Source organism: Anguilla anguilla, chromosome 13, assembly GCF_013347855.1.
Source record: "Anguilla anguilla isolate fAngAng1 chromosome 13, fAngAng1.pri, whole genome shotgun sequence".
NCBI lineage: Eukaryota > Metazoa > Chordata > Actinopteri > Anguilliformes > Anguillidae > Anguilla > Anguilla anguilla.
Genome location: NC_049213.1, coordinates 34,268,142 through 34,291,723, shown reverse-complemented (window position 1 = coordinate 34,291,723; position 23,582 = coordinate 34,268,142). Strand labels below are relative to the sequence as shown.

Sequence of the window (23,582 nt, the reverse complement as noted above, 5' to 3'; positions counted from 1 at the left end):
ATCTTTTGTATATATTACATGAATGTATTTTGTATGTTTTATACCAGTCTTTATACCGGTTAATCTTTTATACTAAATGTTGCTATTCTCTCCTCGGGAGGCATATTTGCCCCTTGGTGGTTACACACCAACGCACACCCACGTCTCGAGGGTTGAATTTTCTTGACAATTTCAGCATAGTCAGAGAGCATTTCACACAACACGCCAACAAAAAAAAGAAAGTGTTCGGGGAATAAGAACACAAGAAAGCAGACCACAGTTTATCCACTTAGTTTCATTTCACTTTTTCATTTATTATAGATTGCAGAAATAGCCCTGTTCAGTGGATAAGAGGTGCAACATATACAATATTCAGTTAAGAAAGTTTGTGAGGTCTGTCATTCAAAGTTACAAACAAGATGTTTGATAGTATGCAAGTTTTTTTTTTTTTTTTTTTTGTTTTGCCACAAAGGCATTACCCCATTTCATGCAAGAGCATTTCACCATTTAGAACTCTGTAACATAAACATGGCAGCCAAAATAGCAAAACTTTACATTTAGAGCACAAAATAACAGGTTGGCTGGCATCTTTCAAGGTATATTTGGCACAGTTGTGATTATGTACAATACAATATACTTAGATTTAATCTATAGTGTAATGACCATTACCTTTAACAAAAAGTGTAACGATCATCAACTTTAACTATAAAGTATAATGACCATCACCTTTAACACATTTAACTATATGAGACTTAGGCTAGTTATTGTAGAAATGGCTATGTAGTATATAAAAATGGACAATAAGCAGGCCATTTTAGCAATGACAAGAAGATCAGTAGAGCAACATCAAAAATTCTGAATTAAAAAATATCACCTTCGTTTTGTCAATCCGTATAAAACATGTTGTTCATTCTTTCAACACTGCAAAAATGTACCCAAAGAGTTGATAAATTATGTATTTGTACAGATGAACAACAATCAAAACAGCATTTTACCGCCATTCTGCGCAAAAATAATAATTACTTTGCAGGAGGGGAATAGTAAACAAAGGTTCAGCCTAGGCCAGGTACAGCAAAAATAAAAAATAAAATTAATGTAAAAATACAAAGGGTTGAAGATTATATAGTGTGCTTAGACGTATATTATTTTTCCGGCTCCGCCCTCACCAACCTGGCTATTGTGAGTTCACCTACACCGGGGTACAACTCCGTTGCTGCCTGCAAAATACGGTGACCTAAAGTCATACAATATACATATTATACGACATTACATCACCGACAGGTTTTCATTACAAGCCGCGAAAAAGAAAATGCCCGGCACTCGCCACGGTTCATTCGGCTTTTTTTTCCGTTCGCTCGTCCGCACTGGGATGCCGTTCGCCGACTGCATCGTGGACTGCAGCCTAATAGGCTAAGTTGGGAGTTTCAAAGTGCTTTCTGATTAATGAGGGGGGACACCCTGCTTCTTACACAATGTCACTCGGTGGTTTAAACACCTGTGGTTGTTTTTTCTGTTCCATTTTTCAACACGTCGTCGATTCTGTCGTCTTCAATGACAACTGTAGAAAAAAAAGAAAACAAGAAAAAAAAGGCGATGGTCACTTCATGTCGTAGCTATGATTTCATCAAATATAACATCATTGACACACGAAGAAAGCGAAAGTAACGAAAATTACCATGGTAAAGAGGACGATGGATCTTAAGTTACAAATTAAGCGATTAACAAATCATTTTTGCAATATGACAATGACTAAAAATGCTTGCCTTCAACAGTAGTATTATTCATCAATAAAGGTGCAGTAATACGCCATTCAGGGAGAATTTCAAAAATGTAGTGGCAGAAATGCGACTGTAAAACAACTTAATTTCTCCCAATAGGCTACGTCAAATGTCACGCTGGTGTATTTCGCCTATTTTCTCAAGATTGTCTTTGGTTATAAAGTCTATTAATCAAACAGTATAACCCTGTTCCTATTCAAAATTCTAGCCTATTTTGTTTTATTCACAAACAGCTGGCGATGTATTTTAGAAGTTCTGCTAAATCATAGCATACTGCATTCGACATGCTTGATGCACACAGGTTACTAGCCTACAACGCGAGTAGCCTATTAGGCATTAAACAAAATCTTACCTCGTTTGCTTCTCCCAATCTGTCCAAGTTTCGGGGGTCTTTTGTTTTGAGAACCACTGAAGAAGTTATTGGTATCCTGCAGGCGACAGGTGAAGGAAATTTGCCCCACGTCTCCATCGTCGCCGTAGTGAGTAATTTTCTCCTCATTGTAAGGCAACACTTCCGACATGATGTCTCCCCCACCAGACAACAATCGACAGCGGTCGATACAAAATCAAAAGGGAACACGCGATGAAAAATATGAAAACAGCAATCGGCAAACTGCGACGCTGACACGCTATCGTTTCTGGTTACCCTTTCCGCTCACACGTATCGTAGTGGATGCCCGAGAAGTGAAACGCAAGGTGTTTACGCTGACCAAAGTCACATTATTCAAAGTTTTCTATCGTTTCTGTGAGAAACAACGTTTATGATCGGGAGGCATACAGTTGCGTAGGTATGCGCTGGTTCGGACGTTTGGAAAGTCGCACGGAAAAGCTGATGTGGGGAGAAATGCAAATTGGCGAGCGATGCAAAGCACGGATCCCTGGGAGACTCGGTAGAGAAAACACGTCACCGAACCTGAATTTTCCTCCTGTAGCCCGTACAACTCTTCCCAATTTCCACCGTTCGGCGTTGATTACTTGCAGTCTCTGTCAAGAAGGCGTTAGCCCCAGAAGCATCACAGTCTCTTTTCATAGCCAGTAAAAAAAAAACGATGCTATGAATACTTTGTTTGGCCCTACGTTATTTATTTATTAATTTTTTAAATCCCAGATGAATAATAATTCGAAGGCTTCTTCAGTTCTACAGACGCGTGCAAATCGAAAGTTAGAGAGACAACGTGACAAATGAGGCACGTGCGTGTTAGCAGGTGCAGTAGGCTACAGGCGCAATAGGCTACTGTATGCAAAGTAGCGACGCACAGCACTGTAAACGTTTCCTCTACTCTGTTGCGTTGGATTTTTGCCCTGGCGAGCCCAAGTTAAATTGGCTAATTTTACAGAGATCAGGCTTACTGGAAATATGTGTAATGGCAAGTTATTACTGAACAAAAAAATCCGCTGATTTTAGTGATATTTAACACCTGAAATAAGTGGGGTTTCCTGACATTAAATAATGCCGTTCGGGTTTTTCCGAAGTAGTTTAGCATCTGCCATAGCTCATCGTGTCGTGATCAGAGATTCGTGATGCTACTGTTGGCTGTAGTTTCGGTTAGAAAGGCAATTCGCATTATATTCTGCGACGCTTTTTTTCAAAGTAAATAAATTAATGCATACATTATGAAGCCACACCAAACCGAATGGTTTAAATAAAACATTGAGTTTAAAAAAATCTCCTCCAAGCTTTAGAATTCGACTAATGTAAAATGACGCACACTTCTTGACTGTGAAGCACACAAAATATTTACATTTCGTTTTCCACTCCCTGCATCAGCATCAGATACGTCGCTGTTATTAAAAAAAAAAAAAGAATCAACGGAAATTCTGTGAATTCATGTGCTGTTGCTTCCCTCTCCTGGTGAAAGCAGGTACTACTTTAAGCTTTCCGGTTAGTATAAAGACATGTAAAAGTAACGGTATGGGCTTCGGTTAACTAAGTTATAATATTGACCCCGTCGATAAATTAGTTTTAAAGTTCAAAATAAACTTTGCCACCATCTCATTAACTAGTCAGATCTGAGTTCAAGATCAGTTCCTTCAGACAAAAATACCCAGGAGAAACTTTATTAGAACCCTTAGAAACCACAAGGTCATTACTCAAGCACCAAATGTTGCCTTATTGAATTAACCATACATTTGACAAAAACAATTTCATCTCCATGGATATGTAAAACCCACAAGACAATATTGCTCCACAGTGATGTTGAAAACACCACCAAGGCTGTTGCAATAGTGTGGACAGATGAGTACATTGTGTTTTGTGCAGTGTAACATGAAAAATGAGAGCATAATTAACACTTTTGCAAGTATTGATTAGCATTCCACGTGTGTCTAAATGACCTTCAGCCCTCCATTTACTAGTGGCATCACTGAAATGTGATTTCTTTACAACAGCAATGACTCCAAAAACACAATCCACATCCTCACAGACCTACACTGAACATGTTCCACACAAAACGCTGTCCTTTCAGTGCCATCAAGCCTTTCGTTTTGGTATATTTATTTCAGAAACCTTTCCAACAGAACGTAAACAGTCTTCCATGATTTGAATGCCACTTCAAACAGGAATTATTTCATCTGACAAATGCACTGCGAATGCCCCTCCCCCAACAGTACAGACTACGTCTGCTCCACGCAACCAAATCAGTAGCAGATTAACACCTTTCCAGTAAGTGTCTGTGGCATTTAACGTCTTCCCAATAAGTGGCATAAGAGAAACCCGGCTTTGAGTCTCAGCCCTATCCCAAAAATAAGTTTTCCCATCGGAAAAGAAAGGTGTTGACTCCGAAGGGGACACCTGGGCCCTGTTTTAACGAAACAGGATTACTGAGTTAGCTGGATAACTGCACCGAGTAAAACCCGGAAACCCTCCCCAAATCTGGAACACGAACTGAAGTAAAAAATGAAAAAAAGAGCTGTTCCAGGTTTGACTTGGCACAGTTATCCAGCTGACTCCATAATCCTGCTTTGTAAGCCCGCCCTCGCCTCCCCCCCCTCCGCTAGCTGTTGTAGAGCGGGACGACTCGCTCGATGGCGCCCCGGCAGAGCGGGCACTTTTTGGGCTCGGGCAGGGCGCGGTGGCACTCGTCGCAGGCGCAGACGTGGCCGCACTCCAGGAAGACGCAGGAGCGCTCGCGGCCGAGGCAGACCACGCAGGCGCTGGGCGAGACCGCGGCGTCCTCGCCGTCCTCGCCGGGCCTCAGCTCGCGCAGCCTCTCCCGCTGCCGCGCCCGGAACTCGTCCCGCTCGGCGCGCAGCCGCCGCCGCTCGCGGTAGCGCGCGTACCGCCGGCGCAGCACCAGGAAGAGCGCCACGCAGGCGGCCGCGCCGAACGCCGCCGTCAGCAGCCGCCAGAGCCGCACGCGGGCCTGCTGCCGGCGCACCAGCGCCTCGTGGTCCAGCATGCTGAGGAAGTACGGCAGGCCCTGCCGGGGAGGCTGCAGCCGCGCCAGGCCGCCGTCCAGCACCAGCTCGCCCACCCCCGTCACGTCGGCCCCCAGCCGCAGCATCTCCTCCGTCTCCTTGACGCCCTTGGGCCGCTCGCCGCTGATGAAGTGCCCGATGACGTCGGTGAGGGACTGCGCCACCGGGTGGAAGTTCTCGTAGGTGGTCTCCAGGTCCAGCTCGGCCGCGTCCAGCGGCCGGACGACCCGCACGGCGGTGGCCACGCCCTCGTCGTGCGAGGCCACGTCGAAAGGCACCGTGTTCGTGCGCTGGTGGATTATCTTCTCGCAGTCGTTCCTGATGGGAAGGGAAGCGGGAGGGGCACATGCTGTTAGTTATAGTTATTGTGGTTGTCCAAAAACTAGCCATAGTTAATGGAACGATGTTGACAACGTACAGACAACACACACCTAAAAATATACAAGCGTTCTTTCTACTTATTATTGTTTGGCAAATTAAATCATCAACAAAATTCCTATGAGTTACTGCAATTTTTGAGCAGTTCTTAAATTCCAAACTATTCTAGGAGGTAGGCTCCTGCTTCTGATGTGTTTTTTTTGTTGTTATTCCTCAACATATATACAAAACAGGGGAGACAGTTGGACTGAAAGAGATTTTTTAGGTGTTCTACATTTCAACGTTTGAGAGAGCCACGTGTCTGCTTTGCTCTAGTGTGCTGGCCAAAGAGAAATATACTAACCAGATATGAGTAGTGCGATTCCACACCATCTTCTGTTCCCGGAGGGTCAGTCTTTCAATGACCCCTTTACAGTTGTCCACAAACTGACTATTCAGAGAATCTTTCACAGATCTCACAACCCCTATGGACAAATTTTGTGTAGAAAAGGTGAATCACATGAAATGAAACTGGTCTGTCAGTTAACAAAAAAAGCCTGCAGTCAGTCCGTAAATAAGTGTTATCCCGAGACAATTATGAAACCCAGTACATTTTGAATTGACACTTTAAAGCCTCAGCCCGAAAAACACGTAAATGGACTCCACAACCCCACCTTCAATTACTGCGTATGGGATACAGTGTCCTGGTGATTCCATCAGCACACTTTTAAGATCCTGATCAATTGGGATTTTTCTGGCTTCCTGTAACACACGTTGAAAAATGCAACAAAATAAATAGAAATAGTTCAGGGAAAGAGTAAAAGAAGTTCTAAAAAATTTAAATAAAATCATTCTTAGTGGATTCTAATGAACTGTTGTAAAAATCGAGTGAAGCTTCATGAATTACATGTGCCGACAAACCATGTATTGTCCTTCAGCTGGTAATTTTCAACCGAAATAGTATGGTTTTTCAATAGTAGATATTAAGATAGTTTTAAATTGCTGAGTCATTGACATCACATGATAGATCCACTTAGTTTACCATTTACAAAGCCTTGAATTCCCATTGCCACTGAACTTGCTGAAAATTTTGATTCAGAACTTTATATTACAGTGCAAACAGAAATAACACCAGTCTAAACACTCCCTTACTACTGTAAAGTGCTTCTATGCTCTTATCTCAAAAGCATGTATGAATGGTATATATTTTACCTTTAACCTGGTTGCAGTGGCTGATTTCCTCCTGTATATTGCATAAAAAACTGCAGTTAAAGCTGAGCTGGTTGCCAGGAGCACAACTTGTGCTGTTGACGGCTTGCCACTGTTATCCATCCTGTGGATGACTGCACCTGATCTGGAGAGGAAATCAAAACTGTCAGATGTTCCAATCTTAACTTTTTAAGAGTAGTTTTTTTTTTTTTGGGAATGTTTTTTTTCCTTTCAAAATCAGTCAGTCAGTGTTCTAGAACTCCCTTGCCTTTGATTTCTAGTGGTGATTGTGACGTCTACATTAGAATGTTCCATTAACAACATTCTAATCACGTAGTTGAACAGGCAGTGTCGGTTATAATATCCATATTAAGTACGAAACCACATACAACTGAGTCTTCAAAGGTAACTCACTTTTTTATGGAAAAAGTGGTAACCCCCCCCCCCCCCCAAAAAAAAAAAAAAAAAAAAGAAAAGCGACAAAATATGCTTACTGCGGGTTAACTTGAATAAGAGGTATCATCGGAAAAATAACCTTAAATGACTCGGTCCTGTGAAATAGCCTAATACCCACCAGCGCCTACTAGCCTTTAAATTGAAGTTTACATTTGATCAATTGTAGCGCCCAGTCATGGAAACTGCCCTCCTAATTAGAAACAGTGAACTTCAGTTAAGTTTATGCCATTGTCCTCTTTTTATATTATCTCGTAGGATCTATGATAGCTATTGTAATACCTTCAGTAAAATTGCTCCTTATGCTGGTCAAACATAAGTATGACAACCAACTGCTAACTAGATTATTTACAGAAGTACAGTAGGCAATGATATCGTACCGACCACAGCTACTTTGACCTTGCCAACTAGCTAGTTAGCCATTTACTCAACTAGCACAGTAGACAAGCATTAGTGGAAGGGCTGTTTGGGACCTCCGTAAACATATCACCTACAAGACAATGCCACGCCCCAAGCATAACTCTGACACTTGAAACGATATGGTTTTACGTTATACGATTAGCTTGCCAGTGCTACATAAGTTAGTTGTGCTAGCTGTGGTACATGTAAAAAATAATAATATATATATATATATAATATATATATAAATAAATAAAAGCCTGGACAGACAGCTAGCTATGGAATGTGAAACTTACCCACTCTGGAGGTGAATCGCCGGTTAATTCTTATTAATATAGCTAGTTACCTGAATTACCTAGCAAGACACAGGGCAATGTAATAAACATATATAGCTGCTGGCGAGACCTACGCCTAGCTGCTATTTTGTTAACGCTACCAGCTAGCTAGCTACAGTAAATTGCCCCGTTTGAACTTGTGTGATTATGGTTTGCTAGCTACTTAACATTAGCTAGCTTGCTAACGACAACTAGACAGTAGTCGGGTATGAAATGTTTACTCTTGATATTCCCGATTATTTTTGGGATCAAAGAATAATTCAAAAAAAAAATTAACACACAAGTTTCAATGCAACTTTACATTCGTTACTTGCTCATTATCAAACTACCCAGCCAACAGGATATAATTCTACATCCGGTGTCAACAGCAGCATGTGAGTAAAAATAAAAGTCTATCTTGTAAATGGCAAATGTGACGTACTCGCATTTCCTTTGCCAGAAGATGGCAGCATTTGGATGTGCCGGAACTTAACACAAGTTTTAACCTGGTCTTAACCCAAGTGCAACTGTAAATTCCAGTTTTGTGGCAAGGGAAGATGGTGTGATGAACCAGTAGGAGCTGAATATAATTACTCAATGCTGCAAGTTCAGAATCAGTCACTTTTATAGTTAGAATGAACCAGTATTAGTATTTTTTTTGTCTTATATACTGAATAAAGTATTACATACGATCATAAAGATAGAGATTCATTTGACAGAAGAATTAATTAGAAATAGTTTTAAAACTGAATATATATATATTCCTTTTAACGATCATTTGTGAGGTCCGCATAATGTTGATTTTACTTATAATGGGCTTCAGCCAGACAGATAAATCATAGTGTATGTGCTCATAAACTCTCAGGAACAAAATGAACTGATGTACGAACACGAATGAAACTTATGTACGAACACCTCATTTGTTTTAATGGATTTTGTCATACTTGTAATATCTGGATAATTCTCCAGCCACGAGCTCAGTTGTTTTTGCACATCTGGCACCAGGCTGGGTGGACCAGACGGACAAGGCAGCCGACTTTTACGGTGAGGTGACATTGTATGTCATGCATGTTATGGTATTACATGGTGTCCCACAAGGTGAAAAAGAGAGGAGGACCGTACACAGCCTTGTCTGTGGTTCACTGCCCAATTTATTCCACGTGAAATGACCCAGTATGTGAAGTGGACACAGGAATTGGGTTACAACTGTCAGTTGGATCAGTTGTCAGCCATTTGCAAATTGAGGGTCGCTTATCTGAAGGGTGAAAACAAGGATTCCGGGTCATTTGTTGCATGAGTACAGCAAATCATTACTTGGGACACACGTCCAAGAATGAGGTATCACATGTCCAAGAATGAAGTGCCAAACTTTGGACTACTGTAGGATGCTTTTTATTTATTCGTTTTTGTTTGCATTTGTACAGTTGTCAGATATTATAATTACTGTATACTGTAATGAATCAATTTGGGTTTACAGGATTATAAAATGTTTTTTTTCTGAAAGAAGGCTAAATTCTTGGGGGGGGGGGGGGGGGGGGGGGGAGAAGCGAACTACTGTAGAATGCTTTTTTAACATTTGTATAGCTGTCAGTTATTGTCATTTGTCATTTTTTAAGGATCCTTAGAAAAGGAATCGATATAAGACAATTTCCCAACTTTAGGCGCTTTTCATAAACCTGGTACTTCACATAACATAAATATTAAAAGAAGGTACAACAAAAGTGCTACCGCGGAAAGTTTATTTTTATATCATATTTATTTTTTAAAAGACATAGGATGACACAGCAAAACTACAACACTATAATTACATGGACAGTTCATTTTTTGGGCCAATAGGATCCATAATGACAAGGAATTCTATTTTTAGTACATTCCTTACGCAACACGTCCTCCACACAGTTAGTTATACATATATTTTTTTAAAGTAATAACTTTTTCTGAGTTGTGTTGGAAACTGGAAATTGCTATTTTCCTGGCGTGTTATTTTCACAGTGGCCGTCACCTCGTCACCCCACGTAAAACCAAGACTCAGTAGTATATTAAACTGACCTTCACTTCCTCGCCTCGTTTCGTGTTTACGCTGGATAAGTGCTGATGCGCAATGAAAATGGAGCAAAGTGAATCCATATCTCTGAGATACGAACGACAAACACAAAAGAAGTGCTGAAAATGATTCAAGTGCAAAACAAAGGGAGAAAAAGAGAATATAGAGCATTATCAAGTATAGAGCATTATCAAGTTGTAATGCCTGAGCAGAGTCCTGTACCGCGCGCGGATCAAGCGCATTGGCGATGAGACAAGACAATAATAAATTAACTTGGGGAGGCCGCCAATGCAACGACTGAGCTGAGAGCTGAAGCAAGGGTAAAGCGTACAAAGAGAAAAGGTACAGTTTGCTGGCCCAGGCCCAGATAGTCTTAACTACAAAATTCTTTGTCCTTATCCTTCAGAAGCAAAGTGCGGGTTTTCCCCCTTATACTGACGTAGTGGTATAGCATGTCTTCAGTGGTTGCTGAAATCAATATGAAGAAAATATTAGGCAACACACATTCTGCAGTATGGACACGTCGTGTTTACATTCGGGTTTCCGGTTCATTCTGAGATAGGACTGTCCCACGTACGGCACAAAATGCGTGTTAAATAAATAATGGAATCACTGACAAAAAAAAAAAAAAAAAAAAAACGGAATTGGAACGCCGAGGTTCGTTAATCCTCCTTCAGACATTTCCTAATTTCCCTCTATGACTCTGCGTTTATAATCCATACCTCAACGGGGAAATCAATCAGCGCATAATGCCGCCATCAGTCTTTGTTAAGGCCAACCTGCCATCTGGGTGACGCCAGCAGCAAATATGCTCCATCAATCTTCCAATCATGAAATTTAATTAATATAACTAAATGTACAGTACTAAACTATTGGACTATGTGACTATGACTACAAATGGCACTGTCACTGTTGTCCCCATCATCACTGCCATTAGTTATAGGCCTACTAGTTCTGGTGGTACTGACACCACTTACACTATGAGTACCACCATTTTCACTTCTACAACCAACACCAACACTGTTTCTGCTTCCAAATTCATTATAACAACCACCACTGCCACCAACTCATCTACGAAGGTAGCTATTGTGACTAGTGTAACGAATGATCAGCCACAATCGGTAGAAGATGGAGAAAACACAAGTTCGAGATAACAGCAAGTAACAAGTGCAATGAAATTGAACACGTCACTGACAAACATCTGACATTACCAAACACGAGGTGTGAAGTGTACTGCAAATTGAGTGTGGCTGACTGCTTGTGTGTGCACCATGAGATCAGCAAGCAGGTGTTGCATAGGCCAAAAAAAACCAAAAAAAAACAGCAACAACAAAAAAAGCAGACTGCACAACCACAGTCGTCCGTTTGTGTGGAGGAGAGGAAAAACATGTGAGCCGCCATGGAACGGCAAACAGTCTTCTAAATAGAGGCAGGACAGGTGTTGCCAATCAAATCAGGTTGAGCGCTGCCGATTCCCGACGCACCTGTAAGTGACACGAAAAGATCCCCGCCAGCAGGGAAACAGAGGGGCACAGAACACAAGGTCGTCACACCATAACCGCAACTCCTGCCACCATTGCTGCTGTCGCCATGTCAACCCAGTGTTTATGCCTATTATTAATACGTTTATCTCTACGGTTACTGCTACCAAAGCTGCCGGTGGCAATGTGCAAGAGGTGCTGCGCCGTGTATTGAAAAGTGTGAATTAGCCTGTATCAGAGAGAATGTGGACACGTCTCAAAAAGTCAAAAAGCTGGAGGCGTGTCTACAGTGTGCGCCAATGTAGAGGTAATGTTGCTCATGTTTCTTCCTCGTAGACTCATTGTGAGGTCAGAGCAGAGTTTCAGGCAGACTGTGGTCATTTAAAAACTACTATCTTTAGGTCAGACAGTGTCTCTCTGGTTTGGCCATTCTCTGCATTGCCAATGAGCACACTAGGAAATAAATCAAACGGGAAGAGCACTTCCTTTCTCAGAATTTGTGGTGATAATAGATACATCTTTTGGGCACCATTTTTCTCTTGTTATTAGACTAAGTTTAGTGTCCAGCAGTATGCCCTTTAACAGTTTTTTCACCCAGGAAGTTTGGGATTAATTACTTTCCAGGAGAAAAGGACAGCCATGCTTAATGACTCTATTCTCAGCTATAGCTGTTACCCCTGCACATAAGGTGGCGGGTTTGCAATCAAAATCCCAATACCACCCCACAAATTTCACACCCCCACATTCCCTCCTCCATATCCAACATCACAATTTCACTCCCATCTCCCCATTCGGAAGGGACACACACATACGCATGCGCGCACACACACAAACACATGCATGCGCAGACACACACACACACACACGCATGGACATGTGAATACACACACACTCAGACCTTTCCCTCATAAATCCTCACTTCAGCATAATGCATGCAACCCTAGCTGTGGTAGCACAGCAACCAAAACATCACAGTTAAAAAAATGTTCTTCAGCAAACCCACAGCATATAACGTCTGACAAATGCCTTTCCAAGTGGTCAGATCCAATTGTTATATTATGTTCACAGCAGTATTATGCTGTGTGCACAGCTGCAGAATATGAACAGACAGCAGTAAGGGAAAGTGCATTTATGTTTGTTATGGAAGAGATCCTGAGCTCTGGAATGAGAACTGACGGTTTGATTTAAAACGGAGCACTGAAGTAAGGAAGAGAGGACTCCAAGCCCTGCCCTTAAAAAGACTTATGGTGCCAGGTAATTTACGGTAGCAATTGACTGATTTACTAAAGGCTCCATTACTACATTGGCTCGAGTGGACTCCGCCAAGGGTGCATGAAGGTGAGATAAACACATAGCGGTTTATGTACTGTTTGCTTTCCAGGGGAGTTGACAAATTACTCTGTTTTCTATTAAGTATTTTCTGCTTGTTGTAGCAGGGAGTGTTGTGGGGGAGAGAAAAAAAATGAAAGGTGCTTTAAAAAAGAGAAATGAGTATTATTTTTGCCACGTGTTTTTTTTTTTTTTTTTTTTTTTTTTTCCGAGAAGGAAGAAATGCTATTTAACCGAAGGAATGGAAAAAAAAAAAAAAGGTGCGGGCGGTTGCATGATGCATGACTACCGGTGTAGCAATTCTCCCAGGTTATCCACGTCGCAGGGAACAATATTACAGTTACACGTGACAACGGTGCAGTTTCTGTGTGAAAGGCTTGCGTTGTACCCTCTAAAGGAAATGACATCTTTTCACTGTTAATACACATTCCCTTTGACTGCTTCTCTTTGCAGAGTCACATTGCATGTTTAGTTCATGTCTAGGGTTCATGTCTAACGTGTTGTATAATGATGATAATGTTTTATGATTATCTTGTACATGTTATATAATCTTGGACACGGACATCTGCTAAATAGAATTTCATTATTATTTTTTGAAGTTATAATTATTGTTGTTGTTGTTATTATTATTGGTAGTAGTAGTAGTAGCAGAGCAGTAGTAGTTGTAGTAGTGATTGTGGTTGTAGTCATTGTAATATGTCTAAGAATCGCTAAAGAAACTTCAATCTCCAATAAAGCACTTTCCTTAAAGGCCAAGTCAAAAGGCTCACTTGTGTCCACAATTTCTCTGAAAACAAATCTCCCCTCTCAACGTGTGTGAGGAGAGCAGAAGTAGAGCGTGCAGATTTAAGTTAAGCAAACGCAGCTCCTCACCTCGCCAATGGCCGTATGATGCAGGAAAACAAGGAGGTGTAGAAAGAGGAGGAGCGAGAGCAGTCAAGTCCCCGGCACCCACTCGCCACTCTCACTCTGATGCTCTGCTCGGGCACAGAAGCTCCTGTCGTTCGCTCTCTCGCTCTCTCTCACTGACTCTTACACTCTCACTCTCTCCCTCTCTCTCACTGCCTCTCTCACTCTCAATCTCTTCCTCTCTCTCTCTCCCTCTCACTGTCTCTCTCATTCTCACTCTCACCCTCTCTCTCGCTGTCTCTCTCACTCTCACTGTCGCTGTCACTCGCACTCTCTCTCTCTCTCTCTCTCTCTCTCGCTCTCCCTCTCTCTCGTTATACTCACTGAGCGGGAGCCAGACTCGGCTCCACTCACTCACTCACTCACTCACTCACTGCCTCTTCGCAGTCATGCTGCCATGGAGACGGAGAAAGATCGTTCTCGTGGAAGAGGAGACCAAAGCCAAGCCCAAGAGTTTGGGCGTGGGGACGGGGGGCGCCTACGGCTCCGTCGTGTGGTCCCTGGTGCGCTCCTTCCCTGACCTGCTGCCCGAGTGGCCCCTCAAGCGCCTGGGCCGGGCCTTCCGCTCCAAGCGGCAGACGGTGGAGCTGAACCGGGACGACCCGGTCTACACCGTGCGGTACCTGGGCAGCGCGGTCACGCTCAGCGGCAAGGGCGAGGGCTGCACGGAGGAGGCGGTGGGCAAGATCTGGAGCCGCAGCGACTACGGCGGGAAGGGCGCCCGGATGAAGCTGGCGGTGGGGCCGCAGGGCGTCCGGCTGGGCGCCTCCGGCGACCGGAGGAAGCCGTGCCACCTGTTCTACCTGCACCGCGTCACCTGCTGCGCGGCCGACGCCCGCCGGCCCAAGATCTTCGCCTGGGTCTACCGGCACCAGGTGAAGAACAAGGCGGTGGTGCTGCGCTGCCACGCCGTGCTGGTCGCCCGGGCGGAGAAGGCGCGGGCCCTGGCCCTGAGCCTCAGCCAGGCCGCCGCCGCCGCCTTCGGCGAGTTCAAGCGGCTCAAGCGCCAGAGCGACCTCCGCCACGTCCGCCAGCAGCTGCTGGGCGAGGGCGTGGCCCCGCTCACCCCCATCAGGAGGCTGCTGAACGGGCAGTGCCGCTACCAGCCGGCCGCCGACCGCCACCCCGCCGCCCGGCTCTGCGCCATCGCCGAGGAGGAGGAGGAGGAGGAAGAGGAGGAGGTGGTGGAAGAGGAGCGGGGGGAGCGCGGGAAGCAGCCGCTGCCGGACGGGTACACGGCTGCCGAGGACACGGCCAGCCTCCGGGGCGACGGCACAGACTCCTCCGGGCCGTCCGCGGCGGGCTGAGCGCCGCGCCCGCCGTAAGACCACGCCCCCCTGACGGCGTGTTCTTTTACATCCCAGCGTCCCTGGAACTGCCACCGCCGCTGCCTCTCCCCCCCCCCCCTTCCCCCGGGAGAGAGAGAGAGAGAGAGGAAAAAAAACGAAATACTGCGTGACTTATTTCGTCCCTCGTTCCGTTACCCGATCGCTGCCGCCGCCGCTCCAACAATGCCGCGCTGTCCAGAGGAGAGCTACTGACTCGGAGTGACTCGGAGGGGTCAGGCTGTTCGCGGGACAGGGCGAGGCGATGGTCTCGGTGGAGTTAGTCAGAGAGCAATCAGTAAGCCCGTGACATTTACCTTCCTGGAAGTGCGTAACTCCGAACGGATCGAGATATTTGTTCTGGTTCTTGGCGTTTGCCTTTCTGGGACTTGAAGGGTGTGTAAACACTGTATGTTCTTTAGTGGATGAAGGTTCTCAGGCAGGTACTATTTGTATAAGGTAAAGTTTATTGTTATCTAGAGCTCATTTATTTTAATTTATGCTCAAGTGTTCATGCTGTATTTTCTTCTACAGTTGACTTAATTATCATAAGTGACAAACCATAGATTATACACTCAGTTTTAATGAGAACGGCAATTCATCACATTAATATTATTTTAGCCAGACAGCTGTTAGGGCGTAAGAATTAAGTCATCCTTCAAACCTTGACATTTTTATAGCTGTAATTTGTAATTTATTAAATCTATGTGCCATAGGTTGCAAGACAACCAAACATAACCAATGATATTTCATGTGTGTTTTTATTTTTTTATTTATTTTCATGTAGCACATTTTATGTTGGGGGGTTTTTTACTTCTAACCTGTGACACCCAAGACTCGGTATTATCATATTTCTTTGTTTGCATTACTACTTCTTACATAAATGTAATTACAATAAAATGTAATTAATCAACTCAACTGGTTCCAATCTGTCATTGTGAAGGAGTTGAACAGAATGGGTGAGAGACGTGGTTTTGCAGAAAGGGTGAGAGGCGTATTTTTGCAGAAAGGGTGAGAGGCGTAGTTCTGCAGAGAAGGTGAGAGGCGTAGTTTTGTAGACGTTGTCGAGAGTGAGAGTGGGAGTTCAGCTTCCACATTTGTGCTCTGATGTATTCAGGCAGTCTGGGATTTGTCTCAGGGCCAGTTTTTTCTGACGCAGGTTGTTATTATTTTAGTTCCAAGGCTTCGCTGATGACGATGTCTTTTCCTCAGCGGTGGCCGACTGATCAGACTCAGCGCACACACAGCTCTGACGACCGTCCACGGCAGAGAACTATTTGGCCTGCCTTAAAACCCGGTGTTTTCAACCGACATTTGTCACCTACCTGACACCAAGGCAAACGGTTCTGTGGGACTACACCGAGGGGGCATTAAATGGGCGTAGCAAATTAAATTTAAGCATTATTCAAAATGCATCTGTCTCCCACATGCTCGTCATATCCAGCGCTGGTGATATTATTTACTGGGTTCAAAAATGAGATTTGAGATCTAAGAGATGCTACAAGAGTACATGCAGGCTCAGTTGTCTGTATCAAAATACTGACAAGCATGTTTCATTAATGGGACCTCAGATCATTAATGTCCCTCAACCGAGGATGACGATGTGGGCGAACCTTTCTGCGACAGAAGCTGGGTCCTAATTAATCAACTGAATTAATTTCTCAAGCAGCAGGGAGGATAAACACTTCAGTTATTTCCGTTATTTCCTGTTGCATAAGAAAAAGTAATGTAATTATTAATGCAAGTCTTAAATTATTTAGCTATTTGGTATGTCATTTCATATGTATAATTTCATACTAATAAAGACTGATTGGGTAAGGGATGCATAGAAATCGCCTCGCTTCTAGCAGGCATGTGTTTCTCAGGGACACGCAATCAAAGAAGCAAAAAGGGCAGCATTCCGATGCATTTCCCTGTTATGTTGTTCAGGCAGTCTCTCTCTCTCACATAGTGTTCACATTAAACATCCCACGCATTAATGAACAGCAGTGCCTGGTACACCATAAGCGTCCAAGCATTTCTGTATGAAAGCTAAAAGCAAGTCTTTCCAGGGGAGTATTTCAGCAGAGGAGAGTAAATAGTATATTGCAAATGAATGCGGCCTTTGTGTATCTGATGTGTTATGAGCATATATTGTATTAGATTGGTACATTGGTTCAGGAACTAGGCCCGTCCGAGGAGATTTTATTAGCACATTGATCTTTTGAAGTTTTGCTAATTAAATTTAGCTGTTTCCTACATCATTTCATAGATGATTTTATACTAATAAAGTCTGATTGGGTAAAGGATATGTAGTTGGATGCAGTGGTTCAGGAAATTGGCTTCGGAGTAGATTTTAGAAAATGTTGTCTAAGTGAGGACTACGTAACTATAATGTAAGAATATAACCAGGTAATATAGATGATTTAAGATAGAAAATTAGCCGTTTTAATGGATAGAACATCAGTTAGGAAGACTGAGATGAATGAAAGCTTGCTGTTCATGTGAACAATTTTGGCGATGAAAATTGTTTAGCCATGTCTAGTACTGTAGCAGTCATTGCACATACTTGCGCATATACTTTATCGTCATTGTGTAGTGTGATGTTTGTGAATCAGGAGTATTGAATGTCATGGCTATTGTGCACCATCAGTACCGTTCATCGCGCTTGTGAACGGTCTTGTCCGCCATCACTGCTGTACAGAGTGACGGTTCTGCATTGTGAATATTTCTGCTGAGATGTGAGCTGTTTTAGCAGCAAAGGACACGCAGCTAGAAGCACCTCCCTCTCTTATAGCTTTGTCTCTCAGTGTTGCTAGTACACATCTCCAACACAACATGTTTGCACCCGTTAACCTCCCCCCCCATTAAAAAAAAATCAGTCAGGTGGTAAAATATGCCTTTCTGTGCAGTTTCTCAGGATGACAGAGGTACAAAACACAGGAGTAGATAAATATGCGGGACACACTCACTGCAAAAAAAACGGTCTGTCCTAAGTGTTTTAATCTTATAATGAGACTTAAAATCACTTTTTTGTTCCCCTCTCAAGTGCAAAATATAAGCTTGTTTTCAGTTATTTTTATCTTGACGAGTGATATTTTCCTACCCGATTGGCAAATCTTGAAAATGAGTCAAACTGTCTCACCTCATTGGCAATCTTTGATATTTAGCTAAATTGGAACTGAAGGTCTAAATATAAGACTTGTTAAAATATTTGTTAAGATCGACTTATTTTTATTCATTTTTTTGCAGTGCTGCTACCAATTTAGGCAGACTAAAGCACTGAAGATAAGAAATTCTTCAAGACTGTGCAGCCTGTGTTCTGAGCTTAAAGTCCAAACTCTTTAGGGGGAGTTCTTGTTAAATATTGTACACAATGTTAATTATTCCTGTAAACCATTGACAGGGTCATTAACAGCTTTAATGCTGCTGTGCAATTTCAGAATTTTCCGAACGCCGTGGACCTGAGGTGAGATACGGTTTAATTTTCTCTTACGGAACACAGAATCACCAGCATAATTCCATAATATTAGAGCCACTAATTACATGCAAAATCGATGGCGTGAAAAACAAGTTACGATTTAAATTTTAGCGCATAGCTCAAGGGCATCTTCGACCTTTATGGGGGGGGGGGGGGGGGGGGGCGGGGCAGGTGGCATAAGTGTAGAAATATGGCATACATTAGCACTTTTAGTATGTGAGGGAGGTTAATGGGCCCTTTTTTGAGTCCAATGTATGAGAGATGAGATGCTTTGCATTGTGAAAAAAAAAAAATCCCCAGGCTGCCGAGAAGTCTAGTTTGTTAGTAGCCGCATATAAACCAGACCATTCATACAGTAAATACTTCCACAGTGAAAAAAGAAAAAGTAGTAAATATGTTCATCTTAAACACTGCTGACATGTCCAGCAAGCCTTTATTTAGCCAAATTAACAGCCCTTTAGACCAACCAATGGGAGCTCTGATTCTTCATCCTGCTAATCTTCCTGGTACTTTCTGGTGCTGGGAAGAGCAGTCGGTGGCCCTCTGTTCTCTAGGGGTGGGGTAGCAGAAACACAGCGGGTGTCTGGGGAGTGGGCACTTAGCGTGAGTACCTCCCCCCCACCCCCCCCCCCACCCCCCCCACCCCCTCAGCCAAAATCCATTCCCCAAACAAATCCACACCTGCACCTGCACTTAGTCATTGCCTTCTGATTTGGAGTTTGATTCCAGGCAGTAGCCATTCCTCTTTATTTGATGCTCAGTGGCATGAGACAGGTGCGTGGAGAGCGGGAAAAGGGGCACATTGGGGGGGGAGGCACGTGAGGCAGCTGGCACGTGCCGTCAGGCAGCCGTGGCTCCAGCCTCCCCCCCCTCCCGCTCTCTCTCTCCCCCTCTCCCTATCCTTCCGTCTCTCTCTCTCTCTCTGTCTCTCTGTTCTCCACTCTCTCTCTCTCTCTCTCTCTCAGTCTCTCTACTCGGCGTGACCCAGTCGCTCTGAGTGCCCATCGGATGGAGAGAGACACACACGGAGGGCTGCCCAAAGTGCAGCCCATTAGCTGAGTCAGGAAGCCAATAAGGCCTGTCCCCCAGCAAACAAAATTGATGGCGCGTCCCAAACCATTAGCATGCCGCACCGTGATCGTTTTATACGCTCTGGGAGATCCCTTAATCCTTATTTATTTCAAATCTGTCCAAGCAGATCCAAGGTACATCAGCACAAAAAAAAATGAATATCAAGCCATTACTTACTGATCTCCAACTCATGAGTTCATGAGTCCATGCCCCTGGTAGACTGCAGTTAGCAGTACAGCAAGGCCGTAGCTAGTTCTTTTGCTATTTTCAGTTTACCCGTGCAGTATGTCAAATATTCACACCCCTGCTTTGTATGTATGTCAGCGATCTCAAACTGAAATCCTGGAAGGCTGCTGTGTTTGCTGTGCTCCTGCATTTAAGTGCTTAATCCAAGAGTCTGCACACTTTGTTACCAAGGCCTAAAATGGCTGCTGACTGAAAGGAAATCACAAAAACTGGCAGAGACTTGAGACCTCCTGTTATAAACGTTCTTCGTCTTACCTCAGAAGCACACTCTTCGCTGAAGATTCTTCCAGAACCGTATTATTTTTTTGTGCGGCTGCTTTGTAAGACCTCACATTCGTTGGCAATCCGCATATATATCTGGAGTTCCCTCGAGAGCCCTCACTTCATCACAAGCTGGGGCCAAACTAATTTACGATGCGCGGGAAAATATCACTGGATCCATCAGCAGTGCTGAGGCAGGCCCTCATAATGTTAAAAAGGGCACTAGCGGACTGACATATCAATAAATAACGAAGATGGGGAAATGGAGCGACATACATTTAACGTTTTTATTTTATTTTTTTTAAACATTGAAAAACAAACTTTTGTACCATTGATTCAATTCTTATCCCAAGACGGTCGATGGGCCATAAATGCAATATGCTTTATTTATAACATGCATTGTTGTATTTCGCCCAGTGCTGTACTGTGCATAAAAAGCAGCTAGCGAGTTAGTATAGCAGTATATCACTGCACAAATTGAATTAGCTTAGCGACAGTCTTTACACCAGGGCTGACTCTGCTTCCCGCCTTTTTTCTCCCAGCAAAAACCAAGGTTATTCTGGCAGCCCAGCATCTCGACTCAGGTGGAAAACCGATCAGAAATTGCTCTTTGCCTGTATTCTTGGGGGCTCGTCTTGGGCTGAGTTTTGTGACCTTTCTCTTGTCATTTCCCTTCTTAGATTTTATTTATTTATTTATTTATTTGTTTTTATTGGAGTTTGGCAGCTGGGATAATTGACCCAGGGACTGTATGCTGAGTTTTTAGGAGACAACCCAACTTTGCAAAATAGACCATAGCATGTAACAATGCCCATGTATGTATGCAGACATAATCAATGATCTCAATGAGTCATACAATTAACAAACAAAAATGGGCAAGTAAATAATATTATATTTCTTTCTGACACAGGGTTTTTTGACACAACTTGCAGATCTAGTCAGAACATAATTTTTAGTTGAAATTTACTGCCGAAACAGCTAGTAGAAGCTGGGGCTATGCTGCATGCAAACAACATGCACACTAGATTATATATTACATTACATTACATTACAGGCATTTAGCAGACGCTCTTATCCAGAGCGACTTACACAACTTTTTACATAGCACTTCACATTGTATCCATTTATACAGCTAGATATATACTGAAGCAATGGAGGTTAAGTACCTTGCTCAAGGGTACAACGGCAGTGTCCTTACCCGGGAATCGAACCTGCGACCTTTCGGTTACAGTTCCTTACCCACTGTGCCACACTCCGTCCTATATAAAATTAATATATCAAATCGGGCATCATGCAAGTTATTGAAATAATTTAAACCGTAACAAATGAAGCATATTGGAAAAAGGCACTGGAGAAGAGTGCAATAACAGGAAAGAAACAGAACCGGCGTTAAGTCAGAAGCTACTTCGTATGCAGCGTCGCTTGCAGATAACAAACACCATGGGTGGTACAGCCCCTTGGTTATAGCCTGTAATCTGAGTGGTCAGCTCGCAACCATGACGACAGATACATCTGTGAGGGTTGCTGTAAGTGTGATGCCAAGTCAAATCACTGCAAAAATAAACACTTCTCAAATACTTCTCAAACGTAACTGGGTCCACAGAATGTGAGTCAGGAACATGGGTGCAATGGCACTCGCAAAAGCAGATTTGACAGTTGTTGCATTCACCGAGTGAGAAATATGTTACGTAACATGCCTGGTACAGTTTTTATCCCAAATATCATGTCGCAGATATTTTACATTACATTACATTACAGGCATTTGGCAGACGCTCTTATCCAGAGCGACGGTATTTGCTACTAACAATTCTTATTTGTTAACCGTGACTTTCCCAGCGTGAAGTACGTCTGCTAAATCATCCGCAAGATACTTTCTGTATGAACATAACGCTGTGTGAATTTTTTGTACATCTTCTTTTATCATTTTGGCAGTAATCAAAACTCCACATAGTGATCTGTGTGTGTGACAGCTCTGCAAACAAGGCTCAACAGACACCCAACCCCCCCCCCCCCACCCCAAAACAAAACTAAAGAGCATCTGGCACAGCAACGTGCAATGCATAAACATCACCCCAGTTCCTGAACTACAGGCCACCTCCGGCCTGCATCTAATCTCGGGCTCAGACACACTGCGGGTCAGGGAGACGCACCGCCAGGGCCAAGCGTCCCGCCCGTGAAGCCCCAGCCATTTTTATTGATTCTGTGTACTTTGCGTCCGGCCCCCTGGATGTATGCTCCACTTGGCCGCATGAGATTGATCTTTTGAGTGTCCATTTTGTTCGGCTGCCTTGCGCCGGGGATGACACGTGAGGCCGGTGTAGCGTGGCAGGAAGGAGTTTGTTTTTTTCCGCTCTCAGGCGAAAAACACTCCGCTTACAGCATGTTGGGATTTTACTGCGAGCAACCAAAAGCCTTTATAATACTAAAAATTATTCCAAGAAAATACGCCCACACGCTGTGTCTCGGAGATTCTTATTCCAACGATAAGCCCAAAGCTGTGCTGTGTGAAAAGCCCTTTTTTGTAGACACACATTTCAGAATCAATCTTCCTTCCATAAAAGCAAATGGCTTAATCTGAAATGTTAGTGCAAGACGCAGGTTTTTTTCTCCATGCACTTGTTTCTCTAAAATGAGCACTGTAAATGATAGCATGATAATATGTGTTCAGCGATAGTTATGTTTAAAAACAATGTATCATGATGTTAACTTGCTGCTCTGAGACGGGAGTTTGTGTAAACCGTGCGTAGTGTGTATGTTTTTGTGGCTGTGTGGGATTGTACCTGCTGCTCTTGCTCGAGGATGCAAAAGCTGCATCCTGCTGTACCTGGGAATCAAACCTGCAACCATTAGGTTACAAATGCAGTTCCCTAACCATTACAATTTCTCCTCAGCTTGCTCTTTAATATTCTTAAAAGTCAACATTGCTGATGTTCACCTGAACGTAATTTGTTTGGCTAAAAGGAATTTTCTATGTGCAGTAAATGTTGAAGTAATATTTCAAAGACAGGTGTTGTTAACCCTTTGGGGGTTTGGGGGTGTGGCTTTAAAATCGGCTGGGCGGAGTTCTTGTGCTCCTTGTGCTGTGCTCCTCCCCTGTTTGCACCTGTTAATTAAAAAGAGTGGATTCAGGTGTGGATCGTTGGAGGGAGCCTAAATGTTTTCTCTGTTTCTCATTCCGCTCTGGCAGAGAAACTGTAAGAGCCTGCACAATAGGGAACCGAAGTCTGTCGTCTCCAGCCAGTATAATTTGTGGAACTGCTGCTTAAATCCATGCTTTGAGTGGAAAATCACATTCTCTGTAAAACAAAACAACACTAAAGAGGCCTCGCAATGCGGCCAATAACTTCCGTATTTCAAATGCATCAGTTTCCCTTGGAAACGCACTTGGATACGGTGACCATAAATAGGCAGAAATCTGCCAGTCCACATGGCCGCTGCGTTATTCAACAGGTTGTAGCTCCTAATGACGCAGTGTGACTTATGAGTGCTCCCGATGGGTTATTCACTACCTACGGTGTCTATGGAGACGGGCTGTCCTCGGAACAGTGAG

General features: G+C 43.5%; 3 protein-coding genes across 3 annotated transcripts; 1 reads left to right on the top strand and 2 right to left on the bottom strand.

The window, feature by feature from the left end:
- Window positions 1-268: 268 nt before the first annotated feature.
- LOC118211918 (calcium/calmodulin-dependent protein kinase II inhibitor 2-like) lies at window positions 269-3,467 on the bottom strand. Its single transcript, XM_035389500.1, has 2 exons — window positions 2,110-3,467; window positions 269-1,537 (listed from the first exon to the last, which is right to left on the bottom strand). Exons 1-2 carry the CDS (start codon window positions 2,276-2,278, stop codon window positions 1,467-1,469), a joined length of 240 nt encoding a protein of 79 aa, XP_035245391.1. The 5' UTR covers window positions 2,279-3,467; the 3' UTR covers window positions 269-1,466.
- Window positions 3,468-3,799: 332 nt separating this feature from the next.
- Window positions 3,800-8,287, bottom strand: mul1b (mitochondrial E3 ubiquitin protein ligase 1b). The gene is made up of 5 exons (XM_035389499.1): window positions 7,889-8,287; window positions 6,744-6,885; window positions 6,206-6,293; window positions 5,896-6,016; window positions 3,800-5,492 (listed from the first exon to the last, which is right to left on the bottom strand). Exons 2-5 carry the CDS (start codon window positions 6,861-6,863, stop codon window positions 4,751-4,753), a joined length of 1,071 nt encoding a protein of 356 aa, XP_035245390.1. The 5' UTR covers window positions 6,864-6,885; window positions 7,889-8,287; the 3' UTR covers window positions 3,800-4,750.
- A 5,604-nt stretch (window positions 8,288-13,891) lies between these two features.
- On the top strand, window positions 13,892-15,907 carry LOC118210884 (protein FAM43B-like). Its single transcript, XM_035387373.1, has one exon. It carries the CDS (start codon window positions 14,059-14,061, stop codon window positions 14,974-14,976), a length of 918 nt encoding a protein of 305 aa, XP_035243264.1. The 5' UTR covers window positions 13,892-14,058; the 3' UTR covers window positions 14,977-15,907.
- The last annotated feature ends 7,675 nt before the right edge of the window (window positions 15,908-23,582 follow it).

Excerpts from the sequence above, each read along its gene's own strand:
- LOC118211918 (XM_035389500.1), bottom strand. The coding sequence starts at position 2,278 with ATGTCGGAAGTGTTGCCTTACAATGAGGAGAAAATTACTCACTACGGC. Across the intron at positions 1,538-2,109 it reads GATTGGGAGAAGCAAACGAG|TTGTCATTGAAGACGACAGA; the intron begins GTAAGATTTTGT and ends TTTTTTCTACAG.
- mul1b (XM_035389499.1), bottom strand. The coding sequence starts at position 6,863 with ATGGATAACAGTGGCAAGCCGTCAACAGCACAAGTTGTGCTCCTGGCA. Across the intron at positions 6,294-6,743 it reads CCACTGCAACCAGGTTAAAG|GAAGCCAGAAAAATCCCAAT; the intron begins GTAAAATATATA and ends CGTGTGTTACAG. Across the intron at positions 6,017-6,205 it reads CCCATACGCAGTAATTGAAG|GGGTTGTGAGATCTGTGAAA; the intron begins GTGGGGTTGTGG and ends ATTTGTCCATAG.
- LOC118210884 (XM_035387373.1), top strand. The coding sequence starts at position 14,059 with ATGCTGCCATGGAGACGGAGAAAGATCGTTCTCGTGGAAGAGGAGACC.